General features: G+C 39.4%; 1 protein-coding gene across 5 annotated transcripts in view; it reads right to left on the minus strand.

The window, feature by feature from the left end:
- Positions 1–1,724: 1,724 nt before the first annotated feature.
- The window catches only part of cpne7 (copine VII), a 26,366-nt gene continuing 10,324 nt past the window's right edge, over positions 1,725–17,766 (minus strand). For all 5 annotated transcript variants that reach the window (XM_060071889.1, XM_060071886.1, XM_060071887.1 and 2 more), the window contains exons 8-16: positions 17,579–17,677; positions 17,275–17,361; positions 16,892–16,951; positions 15,777–15,910; positions 11,953–12,007; positions 10,650–10,701; positions 10,380–10,513; positions 5,369–5,605; positions 1,725–4,536 (exon numbers count right to left, since the gene is read on the minus strand). In XM_060071889.1, coding sequence (XP_059927872.1) covers positions 4,384–4,536; positions 5,369–5,605; positions 10,380–10,513; positions 10,650–10,701; positions 11,953–12,007; positions 15,777–15,910; positions 16,892–16,951; positions 17,275–17,361; positions 17,579–17,677 — 1,011 coding nt within the window. In that variant the 3' untranslated portion in view covers positions 1,725–4,383. The remainder of the gene's footprint in view (positions 4,537–5,368; positions 5,606–10,379; positions 10,514–10,649; positions 10,702–11,952; positions 12,008–15,776; positions 15,911–16,891; positions 16,952–17,274; positions 17,362–17,578; positions 17,678–17,766) is intronic.

The raw sequence follows: 17,766 nt of genomic DNA on the forward strand, positions 1-17,766 counted from the left end.
TGGAATTCACGAGTAGGCTCAAACCCTTTTTTTGATGGGTGTGCATGGAATGAAGTAGTCACATGTTTGGCCTGCTAGCATGGCCAAACGAGCACAAAGCCCATAGCCTAATTTCCGCCATTAAATAGGAATCGTTCAGTTATATAATTTTTTTGGATTTACAAACATATTTAATGATAAAATGTAACATTTCTTGGTCCAGAGATATGAGGTCCAGAGATATGGGCAACATTTGCCATAAGTAATTACTCTTTGAGTCAGAGCTGGCCATATCGAACACTAATTAATGAATTCAATAATTATACACTTCATGTTATGTGTCACCAAAATTATCTAATTTGGCTATGGAAGAGATTCTTTCAAAGGAAATAAAGTTTGCAGAGCTGCATTTAAATATATGTGTTATGTACCTGAATGTCAATCAAGAGCACGCATGAAGAAATATGACTGCACAAACAGGTCAACAACAAAGCAAAACATGCAATAAAATACTTATGGTGGAAACACGATGTTATCAACTTATTGAGTAGGCTACAGTTTAAGTTGCATCCACCAGACGTAGATCTGAAATATTACCTTCAGAAAGGGGAACTGCTGTTAAAAAATAAACAAACCATGTTGATCAACAATAGATGAGGGAATACAAAGTGCTTTCAAGTGAATCATCGGTTTTCGGCTATGCTATCGAAAATTGTGCAAGAGCAGATCAGAAGATTTAATAGTCTGACTAGTTGTCTTTGGTTTTTGTAGCACGCTATTGTATATACAAATAGGGAACACCAAAATAATCGTGTCCTGACGATATAGAAGGGATGCATAGGGTTAAACTACCCAACACTTTGCTGATAGTTAACTTTGGCATTTAAGCATTTATTCATAAGCAAGAATAACTGCTACAGCATTCCAATAACCTCGGTAAGTTATTCATTCGCTTTCCCGAATACATAAAATAACATCAACACAAAACACAAAAAAGGGTGAAGATAAAAATATTACAATTAATTAAATTAAAAAAAGATAGTGAAATGTGCTTTTGGACCTACTCATTACTGGTAGGCAGCTGTAACCCTATTTGACCCCATGACCTTTAATCCAATTTAGCATTCATGAAATTCCAAGGAGAAAAAAAAACATTAAAGTTGGCGTTGTTTGTTTGCGCTTATGTCTAAACTTATAGAGTTGAATCTAAAAAGGTTCTGTTGGTTCTTGGAAGTCTGTCGATTTGTCACCAAGCAAGAGTACAAAAAAATAAGGGTAGACACTTTTTTCGAAATGATCAAGCAGGTGTTTAAAAGAAAGGTGCCACTTTCTTTATAGTAATACATAACACCAAGAGCATAATGGGTTACACATAATGTGTAATTATTGTGTTTCTGGGGCGCGGTGTATCTTTAACTATAGTCAATGTCAATAAAACAGACAATAGGTTAAATGCTGCACAGTATGCCTCCCTGACCCTTGAAAGAAGGAGCAATCCACCAACATCCTATTATTGTCATGTAGATCTACCATACTACTTTACTCTAGGGACCCTGGAGTCACCTTATCTCGTATTTTTCAATTTCAAAAAAAATAATGCATCAGAAAAAAACATTTCATATGCAAAAACAAATTATTCATTGTACAGATACAGAGGGGGTGAGCCATGTAATCAACATAACTATAACAATGCCTTTGACAAATATTATTCCTACAAAGAAATCTCATTCATGTGACCTCCCCCAACAAACAAACACACACACACACACACACACACACACACACACACACACACACACACACACACACACACACACACACACACACACACACACACACACACACACACACACACACACACACACACACACACACACACACACACACTCCTGTCAGATGATGCTGTGCTTGTTGTGTGTGATCAAAGTCCATCTGAAATCATTTCCATTCAGATAGTCTAACAGAGAATAGCTTCAGATGTGCTCCAGCTGAATAGATGGAGGCCAGCCCGTGTCCCACTGAGGCAGACAGCTCTCAATATGTTTTTGCAGTTCAAAGGATATCCAAACACCAGCCAAGCTGTAGTTGCCTTTAGCTGAATCTAAATACTGTCAATAGCCCCGCGGTATTGGGAAGGTTGGTTAAATCTTAAGGTATACCTCCAAATGCCAAATACTTGGCAAGATAATTACTTGATCCGAATAGTGTAGGAAGTGTCCAGGCCATGCACACAAACCTGTTAGTGTGAGGAATAATGTTCCATCATTTTTACAACATCGGACATTGTTGGGCTCAAAACACCTTAGGTTGCTAACCACTAAGTAAATTATTTCCCAGAGTGGTTTATTCCGCTTATACCACATTACCAACAATGGTAATTGAATTAGAAAGATGGTTGAATTAGAAAGATGCAGTTTGAAAATGTTGCAAACATGTACCTTACTATATGTAGGAACAAATAAAAACAGACAAGGTGTTTCAGTCACAGAAAATTGTAATTGAAATGGTGATAAGTAGCAGGCACCGAAGAGAACTGCCTTGGACAGAGTTGTGTGGTGATTGGGACCCTAATTGACATTCATTTTTCTGACACATGAACTTTTTGATTCCTGGTTGATGGGAATAATGAAAAAAATAGCTGTTTTATCTTTCTTCAAACAGTTGGATAAATACTCAAAAAAACTTTTTTTTTTTTGACAGGTTACATGCTACATACATAAAACCCGGTAAAGATGAGCCCCTTTCCCATTTTGAAAGTCATTATATTATTATATCCAATCATATTTAAATCATCGACTTCCACAGCGCAGCAGATTAAGTAACATGCAGTGAGATCATTCAGCGAAAGGAATAACAATATATAGATAGGAGAAAATCGTAATGCATAACACCATAGGACACTATTTTCCCATCTGCAGACACAACAAGTACATGTTGATTTTTTAAAGCAAATAGGTCTTACATGCTGCAGAACCATGTTGATTTATCCTCTCACTTTGTCCAATCCGGGCTTTACTCTAAATCTTCATTCAGAGGCATTCCCACCAAGTGGCAGAATGAAAACATGTCGTGGTAATGCTTGCTTGGATAAAGATAATCATAGGTACAAAGGTACATGACTCTTCTGATCCGAACCACCAGGTTGCTTGATATTCATTTAATGGAACATTTATGGCTTATAATATATACTTATATATAAACATATATATAGCCTCAAATTATCAATTTGAGGATCACTTGTTCATTGGCCACAACATTGAGAACTTCCATTTATTTGTTTTAAGTTGCAAGATAACATACACCTAGGCTATAGCAAACTGAAAGATAATGCAAATTGTGGAACTATATTCACATTAATTACATATTCAGGAAATGTATTAGGCACCAATGACATTGCAGACATCAACTTAATGGTGAATATAGAGCATAGTAATAGCTAATCATAAAGAAAGGAAGAACATTGTAATTTCACACTATTTCACCAGCAACAATAGCTAGAATGTGCAATACTGTTGATCCATCTATTGCTTCCATCCATCTTATTCATCTCTCTCCATTGAATTAATTTATATCCATCTAATGCATTCATTCCCCTGTAGTCCCCCAGTGGTGAGTTGTCCTAAGCAGTGTACAGTGAGCATACAAATTGTAATACGAAGATAAAGACACTTTGGAAGATATTGTATAAAATGATGAACGTAAGCCATGAAACAAGCAATTAAAGCTGCAGTTCAAACTGCTGTAGGTAAGATGTGAGCATTGTAAAGTGAGACAGCAGAAGAGAGCGGTAGAGCGCATGTTTTTGAAAATGAACCACCAAAAAAAACACCCTCTCTTTCCGCTCCCTCCCTATATTTCTCAGTTTATTTTGCATTCACGCAGCTGAGATTGACAAGCAAGATGGATTCCCTGAACCAATCAGGGAAGAGATGTCCTGATTGGCTCATTCAGAGGCAGGCGTACTCAACTGAAAATAGATATTCTTTCTGCACCTTTCCTTCACTAATAGCCAACGGTTGACAATGGCATTTCTAACTAATGACCCTTAAGATAGTGAGACCTTACCTACAGCACCTTTAAGGGATGCAGTGGACAGCTGTGTGACAAGCGTGTCGTCACTGCGTTCCTAGTTCATCGTTACCAAGGAGAACGGCCTGCATGCATCCAATACAAAACATGAGATGAGCCAAGCGTCAGCATGCTGCTGGGAAACAAAAGAAAACAATCCAGTTTGAGTAGGGGGAACGGAATGAAGATCTGTTGTTTTATCACCTTTGGAGGAATGAAAATAAATCAAACAGTCACAATCTCAAAGACGTGTTCCTTGCCCTTGAGACACGACGCTCGTCAAGCCCCTCGCTAATGCTGACGTCTCCGGGGACAATGCTGGCGTAGTGGGCGTGTTCATTCAGTCGGGATGCTGGTGAGGGGGCTGAGTGCGGGCGGTGAGGGGCCCCTCCCAGGACTCATGGGGGAGATGGCCCTGTGGCTGTAGTACTCCACCACTTGCTTGGGAACCTCTGCCAACACGCATTTGGCTAGCGCCGCCGGGGAAGCCTGCGACGAGAGAGAACGGCTACAAGTTCAGAAACACTCCCAAACACTTGAGCTGGAGCCACACATGGCCGCAATTAAACAAAGAGAACTTGAGTGCAGAGGTTTTGACGCTCGGGGGGCGAGACGAGCGATCTGCAGTAGGGTGCAGTGCGACTGGCAAAAGCTGAGGGCACATTAGCAAGAGCTGGATCCGTTCTTTTGTTTTATGGGGATCATGGTCTAATTAGGGCCTAATCTCTGTTTTAATTATCATCTGTAAAAATGTGAGATTGACCAGGCATTCTCATAATGCAGTTTAGTAGTTAATAGCTAATAGTTTTTCATATACATGACAGGCACGTAAAAATGGCTCCAATTCTAAATCTTTAATGTAGGTCAGTTGGAAGAATGAAATCCAAAATCCAAAAAGATGTGCTCTTCAATGCATCATGGATAAGCCCAATGTTAGAGGCAGCCTTTAAATGCATGCAACACATTTATGATGCATTATTTATCCTCTGGACCTCATCCAGCACATTACACCCATCTGCAGCATTGCCGAGGCATGCAAATGCTCTGTGTTTGCTCTTTGAAAGCACAGCCTGTCTATGAGTTCCCTGAACACGTGCCGTAAGCCATGCTGTCCATAAAATACCACAAGGATAACTATGTGGGGAAAAAAGAAAAAGAGCATTTTCTTTGGAGAGCTGTGAAAAGGCTCCTCTCTCCGTCTGTATTTGTGTCTGTTGCCATGTGAAAGCACCGACCCCCAGCATGCAGCGGTAGAGCCGGTGAGAAATAAGTAGATGACGCGAAAGACCCAGAGTGTGGTGGAAGTGAGAAAGAAACAAACCGTTTTGAAGTCCCTGAAGGGCACAAACTGAACAATGTCCCTAAGGACCGGCTCTCCCTTTGGCGAGCGCAGGACCCCGTCGTCTCCGTCCAAGATCTGCATGTCTGTGAAGTCTGCGTTGCCCACGCCGACGATGATGATGGACAGGGGCTGGTAGGAGGCGCGCACGATGGCCTCGCGTGTGTCCGCCATGTCGGTCACCACGCCGTCTGTCAGGATGAGCAGAATGTGGTACCGCTGTTGGGAGGAAGAAGAACAGCCCACTCAGTATTTTTTGTCACTTACATCGTTGGCACCTCCCGGTTGATTAATGTTTCCTGAATGAAGAAATCCAATATAAAAATTGGTATATTATTATAATAATGTGACATAAAAATGTGACGTCCAAGGAACGGCGGTACAGCCCTTTAATAACAAGCTCCTTAAGTTTCCACAATGGATTTCAATTGAGTGGAACTTTTTAAAGAGGACATATTATACCACCAGGTGTGAGTGTGATTAGCCTTACAAGCCGTTTCGAAAATCTGCCCCATATGACATCACTAGTGGGTGTGTCTATCTAGATCTGTGCTGGATAGATGAGCAAGGTTTACTTCAGTCCACTGGGTAGGCTGGTAGACACTCCCACTAGTGATGTCATATGGGGCCGATTTTTTTATTTATTCTTTTAAGATTGTGTTACTATGTAATACAATAAATACACATATGATATCTAATGTGATAACAGGATTGATCTTTGTCTCCAGTGTCTCCAGGTCAGTTTCCATAAGAAGTCTTGGCAAGAGACCAAAATGGCTCGGCTGTTGCAGCTAAAAGGTTGTAATATGAAACAGAGCGGCGCCTAGGGTGAAAACAAGTTGAACGTTAATAAAAAAACAGGCGTATATAATCCAGTCAGTTTATGGGAGGTTTTAATTAGATTTTCTAATTTATCGGAACTTCAGCAAGCACAATTGATAAGTCTTGGGGAAATTTGATTAATTGACGTGAGTCTCTTAAATTACACTGCATCATTTCCTTTCATGGATATAAAGTTTTTAAGTGATATCAATGTCAGTTTTATTCCTTTATCACAGTTAGTTAGAATAGTTGGAATGAAAACAAGTGTAGCTCATTAAGTTGATTAAGGGTCTCTGGGAACGCCAGTGCCAATAATTAGCATCATCAGGTACACCTGTGTCTGGCCCGACTATGTAACTATTAAAGATGTAATTAATGAAGATATCAGAAGCCAAGCCATCAAGGTTGTTCACCATCGCAGGACAAAGCTTTTTTATATTTCTATCCCTTTATTTTCTTTCTTTCACATAGAATTCATAGCATAATGAATGACATAGCTAGACCTACATAATGGCTATGGCCATAGCCATAGCCATAGCCCCCCCCCCCCCCTTCAACCACTCGGGCAGTCTAACTTGGGCAGTGAGACGGAATCCAGTGGCGCAGCTTTGGATTCAATTGTAGTGTAACAGACTGTTCTGTGTTTAGTTTGGAAAAGGAGGTGTGTCCCTCGTGATTTGCCGTAGGGGGGAAGTTCGGGGAAGTGTTACGGCTGATGTGTTGTGTGGGTGTGTCTGAGATTAAAGTGAAGCGGAGTTGGCTGCGGAACACACTATCTCGTCTCCGGTGCCGTTCATTGTTTTCTATAATACTATAGTATAGGCGAACCCAGAACGCTCGGCTACAGTAGCATACCCATCTCGCAAATGTAGAGTCCGATTCTCCTGCTGCTGTCATCTTCTCCTCTAGCAGTAACGCGCGTTACTGAGATTTGTATCGAGTAAAATATTACCTTCTTTTTTTTGTAATGCCTTACATTAGCGCATTACAGCAAAAAGTAATACATTACAGTAATCACATTACTTTTGTAACGCGTTACTCCCAACACTGATCCTAACATACAGAAGAACAGGCTTACCATTTGCCCTTGTCTAAGAGGTTGCATTACATTTCGCTGATGTAAATTCATTAACACAGCGACACTTTCTCTGTTACCGCCTTGCTACGTCGGCCTGTTTTGAGCGTTAGGTAGCCGCTACAGAGTGGGCGTAGCCAAAACACTTCCAAGAAGTCCCTCAGTCGGAACGCGCCTATTGTGTATGAAGGGGAATCAAACTCCCTGGCATCTCATTATGCATCAGCATTCAGCACATAATGTTTAATTTAAGGGAGATGAATATAAAGTTAATTCATGAATAAATAAGGCATTTGCTTTCGTATGAACCCATCCCAAAATAATGATCCACCATATACATTCCTAAAGGAACATAAATGGACATTCATTTGACTTTTTTTTTTTTTTACAAGAACTGCAACTTCAGGGCATTAATGAGGCCCAGATCAACCCCGAAACGATTAAAAGCTGTGAGTCGCTATTTTGTCATTGTAATCAATTGGAACCCTGCATTCCGTGCACTGCTATTGCGTTGCTGAGGGCTTGGCTTTTCATGGTTTCCAATATCATTTTTAGTGACTTTGATGGATGGAAACTGAACTCTCTAGGGGGATCGGGGGGCATGCCCCCCCCTCCCCTATAAAATCTAGACGATTTTCTTGGGAATAGGAATACTACTAAAAAGTGTTTGAATGCAAAGTCAAAGGTTAATTTTGTTATTAGTTGCTCATTTATGGATGCCTTAATGTTCAAGGCAGTTTTCTAGGTAGTTGAGAAAGATAGATGTTTTTTCTTCCAGCTATCACAAGGTTATTGCAAATTAAGATTCTGCTGCTTTCTCTTGCAAACAGTCCCTAGATGCATGGAGAAACCACTCGCCGGCGTTGCCAGGCCCCAGTAATTAAAGGGAAACTTCACCCATTTCCATTAAGTTTTGTATCGTTAGAAACCCACTCATATTTTTGAATGGTCGTGCATCATTCCCTTATTTTCTGGAGACTGGAGAGATCCATATCGATCTCCAACACTTCCTGTTTAAGATGACGCAATATGACAATTTTTGCGTAGAAGTAAATAGGAAGTGTAAGAGGGGAGGATTCTCGTAAGACTATAAGCACTAGTCCCACCCCTCTATAGGGGGTGGGACCCACTGATGCTACAGACCTATTAGAGCAGTGCCAGTGGGTGGGACTTCACCAGCAGAAACTAACATCCACAGCGTCTGAAGCTAGGCTAACAGAGGCTGTTGATAAAACTGAAGTACAATGGCGGAAGGTACTGGATCTGACATAGAAGATGGCACCATGCAAAAGTTCACCATTTCGAAAGAAATACAAACGAGGACTAATTCACTGAGTTCACCAACTAATACTCTTCACTAGAAATGTTGTGTGAAATGATTTTCAAGCAGCCTTTCGGTATCAGCTTGGTAGATGGAACAGCGAGGTGTCCGATAGGCGGAGATATAGATAAGCGGGAGTGGCCAGCGAAGCTGGGCATCGTGTTGCATGGTGGGAGTTGTTGTCTTCAATCCACAAGCGCCAAAAAGTCACTTTCTGCCTTTTCTCGGTCAAGACGGCACCAAATTAGAATTTTATTTTATTATTCGACTACATATAGGACCCAATTTCAATACATATTCATGCCTCCACCGGTGAAATACTCCTTTAAGTTACGCCATTGGCCATTCAAGGCTGAATTCTAAATGTTACATCTCAAAACTTTTCTAAAATAAGCCATCCGTTTTTTCCAACAATAATTTAATGTTGACAACGGAATGTTGATTTAACATAGTTTCAATGACTGTTTGCTTTCTGGGAGATGTTTTGGCCATATCTGGGATTCCCCCCATTGTCAGAACAGAACCAAATTAGCCAGGTCAGCTGTAAGCCTGGCAGAATTATGCCTCCTACACTACCCCTAGACAGTGGGATTTTAAAGGGGACATACTATACCACCAGGTGTGAGTTTGACTCACACCTGGTGCTATAATATGTCACCTTTAACAGCCGCTACAAAGTGAAATACTACACAAAAGGATGTCAGAGGCTTTCAGGCCCTAGTTCAACTTAAAGAGTTGCCACAGATTTATAGGCATATTAATAAGAAGGGTGTCCACACAGTCTTCTTGTTTGGTTCGGTGAATATCTATTGTCCCAATAACAGTTACTGTAGTTAGTATTAATTAGTTAGTAGTAGTAGTTACAATTTAGGATCTTAAAGCATTTTAAGCAAAGTCACCATGGACTTCATCCTTCATCCTTAGACTGAGGATCTAAGGTCTAAGGATGATAAGATACTAAAATTATCTTATGGTTCATAAGATAATTTATAAAGCTTAAGTTAATGATTTACAAACTATTTAAAATGCGTTAATAATGCTTTTTAAACACTAAATAATGCTGCAATCATGATAAGTTCAGGTAGTTATAAAGCATTAGTTTAGTCTTAGTACCAAGAAATTACATTAACAAGCAGTAAGCCATGCCATAGATAGTCCTGACTTTAGATGAGCTCATACAAAAGACTTGACTAATGCTTTCTAACTACCTGAAATAATCATGAATTGCAGCATTGCTAAGTGTTAACAAAGCGTTATCAACACATAGTTTGAAAATCATCTAGCTTTGCTTGATACATTACATTCTAAATTTTTACTACTTACACTTTTATCATTGCCAAATTCCCAGGTGTTCTAAAGTGCTACCAGATTTTCATAATACATAAAAACAATACATTCAAGAAACCACAACAGAGAAAGTAAACAAAATAATGGGAGATGCTCATCCATAAAAAACAGCAGCTACAGTATGTAGCTATCCTATTCCTCCTGCCTTTCCTGAAGTGATTCCTAGGGCATTAATAGAGGATGTAAATAAAGCATGAGGGGAAATATTGCCACTGCATCCACCGTTTAATGGACCTAACGCCAACACACAAACCTTTCAGATACCGTGGCTTTCATTAGAGCAAACTATTCTGTTCTCTAAAAGCAACAGAGAGTGGATTACTCTGGGGAGAAAAAAGTATGAAAATCAGGGCCATGGCAATAATGTCCTATCATATCATCAGCTACATCTCTCTCTCCCTCGTAAGAGAGTATGAAAAGAGACCTACCGAAGCATCTTTAATGGTCCCCTCCCCTGCAGCGAGCTTGGCTATCCGGCTGATGATGGGAGACACGTTGGTGGGCCCGTAGAGCTGGATCTTGGGAAGGCAGTTCTGGTAAGCCTCAACCACCCCTTGGATCTCTGGTCGATAGGGGCACAGCATCCATAAATGCCAAAATACAAGACACATCTAGGTAGATAAACTAGTGGTCTGATTAGTTGAGCAATATATACATGAATATCATACTGTACAAGTTCTGGAAATGTGTCTACTTACCTTCACATTCATCATCTTCAGGGTTGAAATTAATAGCAAAGTCATGGGAAACCTGTAAAGTTGAAAGAATGCAAAGCGAAGAATATATCACCAGATAGTTTTCCCAATAACAAAGCAAAGTGAGCATATGTCGTATATCTGCCGGCGGTATACTTTCAGAAACTGGAAGTAGATATAAATCCTAAAGCAAAGAATATTACCAGATGGTTTTCCCAATAACAAAGCAAAGTGAGCGTATGTCCAATATCTGCCAGCGGTATACAATCAGAAACTCAAATTAGATATAAATTCTACACCTGTTATCAGCATTGGGAAAGTATGGTCAATAGAAGAATGTTATACTGTCATGAGGCTACCCCATTTAAAAATCTCATAACCACTAAAATTCCCCAATTACGTTCCCCATTCTAGATTGCAACTGGGAACTCAGAGGAGAGAATTAAAAGCAAATGTATCAAAAAGAACCATGGTGGTTTAATTTAACTTAGTACGTATTTGTTTTAAACTAAAACAAATAAAGATATGAAGTCATAAAAATGCAAATTTTAATGCCTGCTATTGTGTCAAATAAAACGATGTTATCTTGGCAATAGTATGAGGCCTTCTCTTCGGTAAGTTGGCCAGGCAGTTTCTCATCTTATTGCAGATCTTGCTAAACTTAATAATTTTTCCGGACAACTATACGTTCATCCAAATAAAAGAGAACATAAAGGCATGTTTAAACATCGGATTGACAGGAAAAGGACTCAATGCCCCCCCCCGGATTAATCAATGATACTTATGGTTGTAATGTTCTCCAGAACACTGAATCAACTCTGCATCTGTGATTGACAAAATGAGATGTGAGGTAAAACTGCTCATTGAAAAACGCCTTTCTGATCCAAAAAGGCTGTGATAGAGTTTCCTAAGGTTTCAGTACGGAGGAGAGAGCTAGGCTAAATCTGTGACCTATGATGGAATAAAGCTCAGAATCAAAGCAACTCAACAAGCTTTCCAAACCTTTTCAGTTTTATTTTTATTTCCTCAAAATATCTTTTGACAGGATAATTTTCTGAGCCAGGATTTTCTTGAAAAGGGCTTTCTGACAGAATGACATGAACATTTAGAAAATAGGTCACACATGAACGCCTGTTTGGTAAACTGTCTCAGCTTGGCGGGAATATTAATGCTAATAAGACCATACAATTATAGATTGTTAAAAACATACTGTCTTGTGTGTGAATGTAAAAGGAAAATAACAAAAAGGGAAGACATGCAGAGAAGATTGCAAACAGTCCGGAGAATAAAAGGTGACTTAATATACCTCATAATTTGGTGGAATTCGGGCTCCAAATCCCAAGGCTGAAAATCTTTTGTCACTGAAACACAACGAAATAAATAGAGGGATTCATTATTTGATGTATTCTTAATCTAACATTACATTCAAACCTTGCCAAATGAAGACAGACGTATATTAGTACACACAAACACATTCTCAAGTACAACGCCAAACAACTCACTTTAATATTTTAAATCCATTATGCTGCTTGTGCAACCATCATCATTTGTAAATAATTGTGCATTGCTCATTTGCATGTACTGACCATTTGGATGGCTCTGCTATGATCAAATGAAAAAATATGTATGAGAAATTCATATGAACACTTATCCAAGAACAAAGCCCTTCTTGTCTGCCTTTCCACAGTCTCAAAAACATCCCTGCCTTACAATCTCACATGTAATTCCCTGTTCCCTACACATAGAGTGTTGTATCCTTTTTTCAAGTGTTTGTTTGGTAATTTACTTAGGTGTTGTATAATGCTACATGGATGGTCAGATATCACAATGTCACAAGCTGTACTTCTGTACAACAGCTCGTGTTTGAGAATAAATCCTAGTACTCCAGCATTAAAAAGAAGGATCAGGAGAAGAACTCCACAGGGTAGGAGGAAATCCTGTTGGGAGTATCACCACGCAGATCCCAGCTCTCCAAAGGATACCCAATGCAACGCTGCCACCGCATGCCACACCACACAACGCATGCAGAGAGCTTATTTTAGAAAGATGTGACTCTGTAAACCGTCCTATTGTGTCTACTATCCGTTGAAGCCAAAATAAAAGCGCGTTCTCTCATATTATCCGGGGTAAGTTGATAGAAAATGTACCATGGGAAGTAAATATGAGAGTCAGGTTGCTGCAGGGAGCTCTGACAGTGTGTGTGGGTTCCCCCTCTGCTCAGCCTAATGATGGATTTTATATGAACAGGACCATAGCTTACACTAATTCAGCCCTACAACGCTGCAGTACAGTGAGTGGGTTAAAGTATCAAGCGAGCAGAAATTGTTCAGAGGAGTACATTAAAATGCTACCATGGAGTCGGACTTTCCTCATTTCACATTCCTACGGTTAAAATAAAAATGTGCCATAAATATTTAACATCTTTTTTAGGGAATAAGTCAGCAAGATAGCCTCAAGTAGAAATTCCCTTGGCAGACAAAATCTAAATTTTAATATTGCTGATAAAGGAGGAACCTAAAGCCTAAAGGCGTCAGAAAGAATAATTAGTCATCAATTAGTAATGTTGATGATTTGGACAACATACTTTGGCCCATTGGTTCCAAGCTTGCGAAAAAGGTTTTAATAGCCTTTCGGTAATAAGTGTCATGAACATTATTCAAAGTGTACTTCATTTGACAAATAATCCTATGGTTTCATTTGGCAACATGAACATGGAGCGCTGGCCGGAACACATTCAAATGTCCCATCGATTCTAAAAACAGACTGGTTTGAATCATGTTTGACACGATAGCAATGAGTAATGCACACTTCTAGAGATGGCCATTTTAAGCATTGTTTTACTGCTATATCTGTCTTGATGCACACACCACATTCGAAGAGGCTCATTGTAAATAGCATATTGAACCCAGGGAAAGAGTGCTCTGGTCACAGTAAAGGATCCTCTGCCCACACAGAAAAGAGCCAGCCATAATGCACTCGCAGCAGAGGAGACTAGAATTCCACATCACCTGATTTACTACAAGAGATTTCCTCTGGTGGCAGCTGGTTGTGAATCAGAAGCAGTCTTTACAAATAGAAGAGCTGCCCACACATGCCATTATTGTAAGGTATGTTTGCATAAATGAAGGTGCTACATGGAAATATAAATGCACACACACGTGAGATGAAATAGTGTAGCAACGTGACCAGGCTACATGGGATATCCGTGGTATTGCAATGTCTCTAGAGTGATCTGCGATGCTATAATTAGTAATAAAGTCCTTGCGTAACATTCAATGGGAGGATGTGCATAAATCAAAGTCAGAGGGTGCTAATCCTCGTTTGACATCCACAAAGGAGAGGCCATTTTCTCTCATACCGCCAAAAAGTCAAAAATAAATTGATGTTCATCCTTTTGTTGCCAACAAGCATCCGCCTTTCATTTATAACTCAATGCATCAGCTGTCAACTACAAATCCCAATCCATGAGTCATTAGGGCAGCCTGTATGAACTAATGGTAGTATACTATTAGTTATAAACAAATGCAATACTGATATTCGTTATAAACTATGATGTTTAATGATGGATACACTATTAATTATGAAGAAATGGTTTACTGATATTTATTATAGACGAATATAAACAAATAAGTCATGTGATCTTAAAGAGACAGTGATCCCTATAACACAGAACGAAAAGATGTCAATAACACAGTATGGTGAATTATGTCTATAGAGTCCACCACAAGACTACACTTTGTTGCTCAAATTTAACATTACCCTCCTTCTTGAGCCTCCCCAAATGTCTTGCGATATTGATATCCCCCCTCCCCCTGCGGCCTGTTATAGTTGTTTTATTTTTCTTATGTTTTGTGCGTAGGCTATGTGTGACTGTAGGCTACTGCTGCCTGTCTTGGCCAGGACACTGGAAGAGATGTTTAATCTCAATGATGATTATTATTTTCAACCAACTAATTGTAGTTGCATTGCATTTTAAAATGTCAATGCACTTTTCAGCCCTGAATAACAGTAAAAGCTATTTATAATTGATTTGCATGCATAGTATACAACACTTTCCATTGAACAATTACCCGTTACCATAAATTGCCAAATCTTATAATGTCAATCAAATGCTCACACACTAGCTGCTTTCGGACACACGTGTAAGTCCTGATATTCCCCTGATGGGCCGTATGAGTGAACAACATATCCTGACATTTGTACCCTGAAAATCTCCTGAATAATACTACCCCTGAGGTAGTATTTTTTCCGTAGGAAATGTAAATGACCATATATGTGAATGAGGAGTAGAAAGTCTGTATTTCTCACACCACTTCAGTGGGTGTATTGATGACGCTTCTGCATGTCATTGAGTGGCCCCATGATTGATAATCGGCCGGTTGCCTTTTGTTCGCTGAATGGTTAAAATATATTTAAATGTTGGCAGTGCTTTTAAGAGTTATTTGTCTTGAACGAATGTTATACGTTGTACAATTATAGGCAAAATGTTATTATATTATGCACTCAGAAATTTGTTACATTATCGACTGGGGTTTCCACATTATTGTTATGGGTTTAATTACAACTAGAGGTTGAGAAAATACTAGTTTATTTACTAATGGTAAACTGATAGTGTGGGATGAAGTCAGTGTTATGGCTTGACGTTGTTTTTAGTTTGTAGGAGGGTGAACTGTGCAAAATGACTGGAGAGAAAATCTAATTTGTTTTCACACTGTTCCAACATGACATTGCTGAGATGGAGGTGGCAACTGATCTTGTCTCGCTGGGCTTAATATACCAGTCGCCAACTTTGCACAGAGGCGTCATCGTAGGACAAAAACCTCTGTGTTAAGGGTCTGTTAATATAATGAAACAGTCAGCCACCGATTTACAAATTGACTCACAGGACCAAATAACAGAGACACCAAAACCAACAGGACAGGTGGATTAAATCAAATAGTAAGAAAAAAAAAAAGCGTATGTAACGACAATAGCGATAAGGAACTGAACAGTTAGGGAGGATGAGCAGAAAAGAGGGAGCTTTTGTAAATGTGCATGAATGTTTCCATTCTTTTCAACAGGTTCTGTGTTTTTTGATGTTAGAAAGGGGGATGGTTCGTCTGAAGGAGGGATTTCAACCGATGGACCAACCTGTCGTAGTCCTGACAGATCTCTCCCACTGCGATCAGGGCCTTGAGGTACTCATTGGGCTGGTAGGGGTTGATGTAGTGCAGGGAGCAACTGTTCCGGGGGTCCCCATTGGAGGCTGTGAAATCAATGGCTACCTGAAAAAACATATTTTTTATGAGTAACCATTGTATTAGATGTTTACAATATTCACCACATTGACAGCCAATTGCCAGCAATTACTTGTGCTAATAATATTATTAATGATAATATAATAATAGCAACAACACTATTGTTGAATTCATATGAATTCATACGTTGAATACAATAATCACAGCTATGAATAATACAAAAGGAGAGAACTCACTTTTTCTATTCAATATTGTTATCATCAATTACAGTATTATATTATATTATATTATAAATAGACAATACCAATACCAAAACAACACACATTAAATTGTGTCCACTGATGAAATGCAAATTGCAAAAAAATAAGTAAAGTAGGCTACAGCATATGATGTAAAAGCGTATCCTTGAACAAAGTTCAGTTGAAGTTCAGTCATAGGCCAATGTATCATATTTTATTAATTATTCATTTTTAAAACATGTATATTTGCTGATATATCCGTGAAGCGATGTTCCACACCTACACAGACCCATATCTAGAGCACCCACACACAGGGAGGCAGCAACTGCAAGGAAAAGCTAGTGTGTTCCTGGAACCATGTGGTGCACTTGATTAATATTCATTGCCTCTGTAATTCAGTCAGCAAGAGAGAGGTATCGCCAGGGAGTGAACAGTAAAGGGCCAGAGTTGGAATACATTTCTGTGTTCATTCCAAGAGATTGCCTCCAGCAGGATAGCTTTCATCAAACATGAAGCAGAAATACACTGGAAATACCCACTGGGAGGAAAAGTCTATGTTTCAGATAAATGTAACATTTAATCATAATATAACTCTGGGTGGGACTGTTTCCAGTCTGTTAACGGCCCAGTTGTGGATATATGACAGACACATCGAGTTATATTCTACCTTCTGTAGCGAAGTCGGAAAGATGGACAGGATACCCTACTGTGTTGCTCTCACCTACTGATCAAAGGTGACGTGTTGCTGAAACTAGCTAATGTGATTTACCGTAAAGTGGATCTGGCATCCTCCCATGATGTAGTCCAAGAAGGAGTACACTCTGTGGAGCTGATGGGAAAGAAAACACCAACAGCATACCGTTGTCAGGCACTTCTAGCAGTCACAGTGGCTGTGTTGATCACAGTTGACAATCACTCATTCAATTGCGACATGTTCCATCAAATGTCTTTTTTTTTTTTTCATCAAATGTCCTCATTTTGAGGAATGCATTGTGGCGTTCGTTCCACACACAACCATTTCTGGACGGGCTGTTTTACGAGCCTGTTTTATGAGCCAACATGAAAAGATGTGCGGATCTCTGTGCGTTCCCGAACTATCGACTTGTTGTGTAGTAATCAACCGTTCGACCGTGGGAATGGTTCGGCCCTAACCTTAAGGTCGCTGAGGATGACAACACCAGAGTTCTTGTAATTCCTTTTCTTTTGCTTGTACTTTGGATTTACACAATCCCACGACACCTTCAAGATTGACATGGAAAGAAGAAAGAAGACTGTACATTTAATATTAATCTTAAACACTTAATCATATACATATATATATATATATATATTGTATTTTTATTATTATTGTGTATATATATATTTACATTTATTAAAACGCTAAGTATGCATCATGATGTTTAAATGCTGAATCATGGTACAAAAAAAATTAGGAATGATAAATAAAAAATCATACCTTGATCCCACTGGATATTTTCTGCATGTCCCTGAAAGTTGCATAGAACTCCCCAATGAAGTCATGCTTTCCTCTGGAGTCATAATCCCAGACAAGGCACTGTTGCACACATACACACAGAGAATAAATCCCTCTCCTCTGTTCATAGTACAGTACACACACTCACACAGACACACACAAACCCACAT

The sequence above is a fragment of the Gadus macrocephalus genome, chromosome 14 (genome assembly GCF_031168955.1).
Source record: "Gadus macrocephalus chromosome 14, ASM3116895v1".
Taxonomy (NCBI): Eukaryota; Metazoa; Chordata; class Actinopteri; order Gadiformes; family Gadidae; genus Gadus; species Gadus macrocephalus.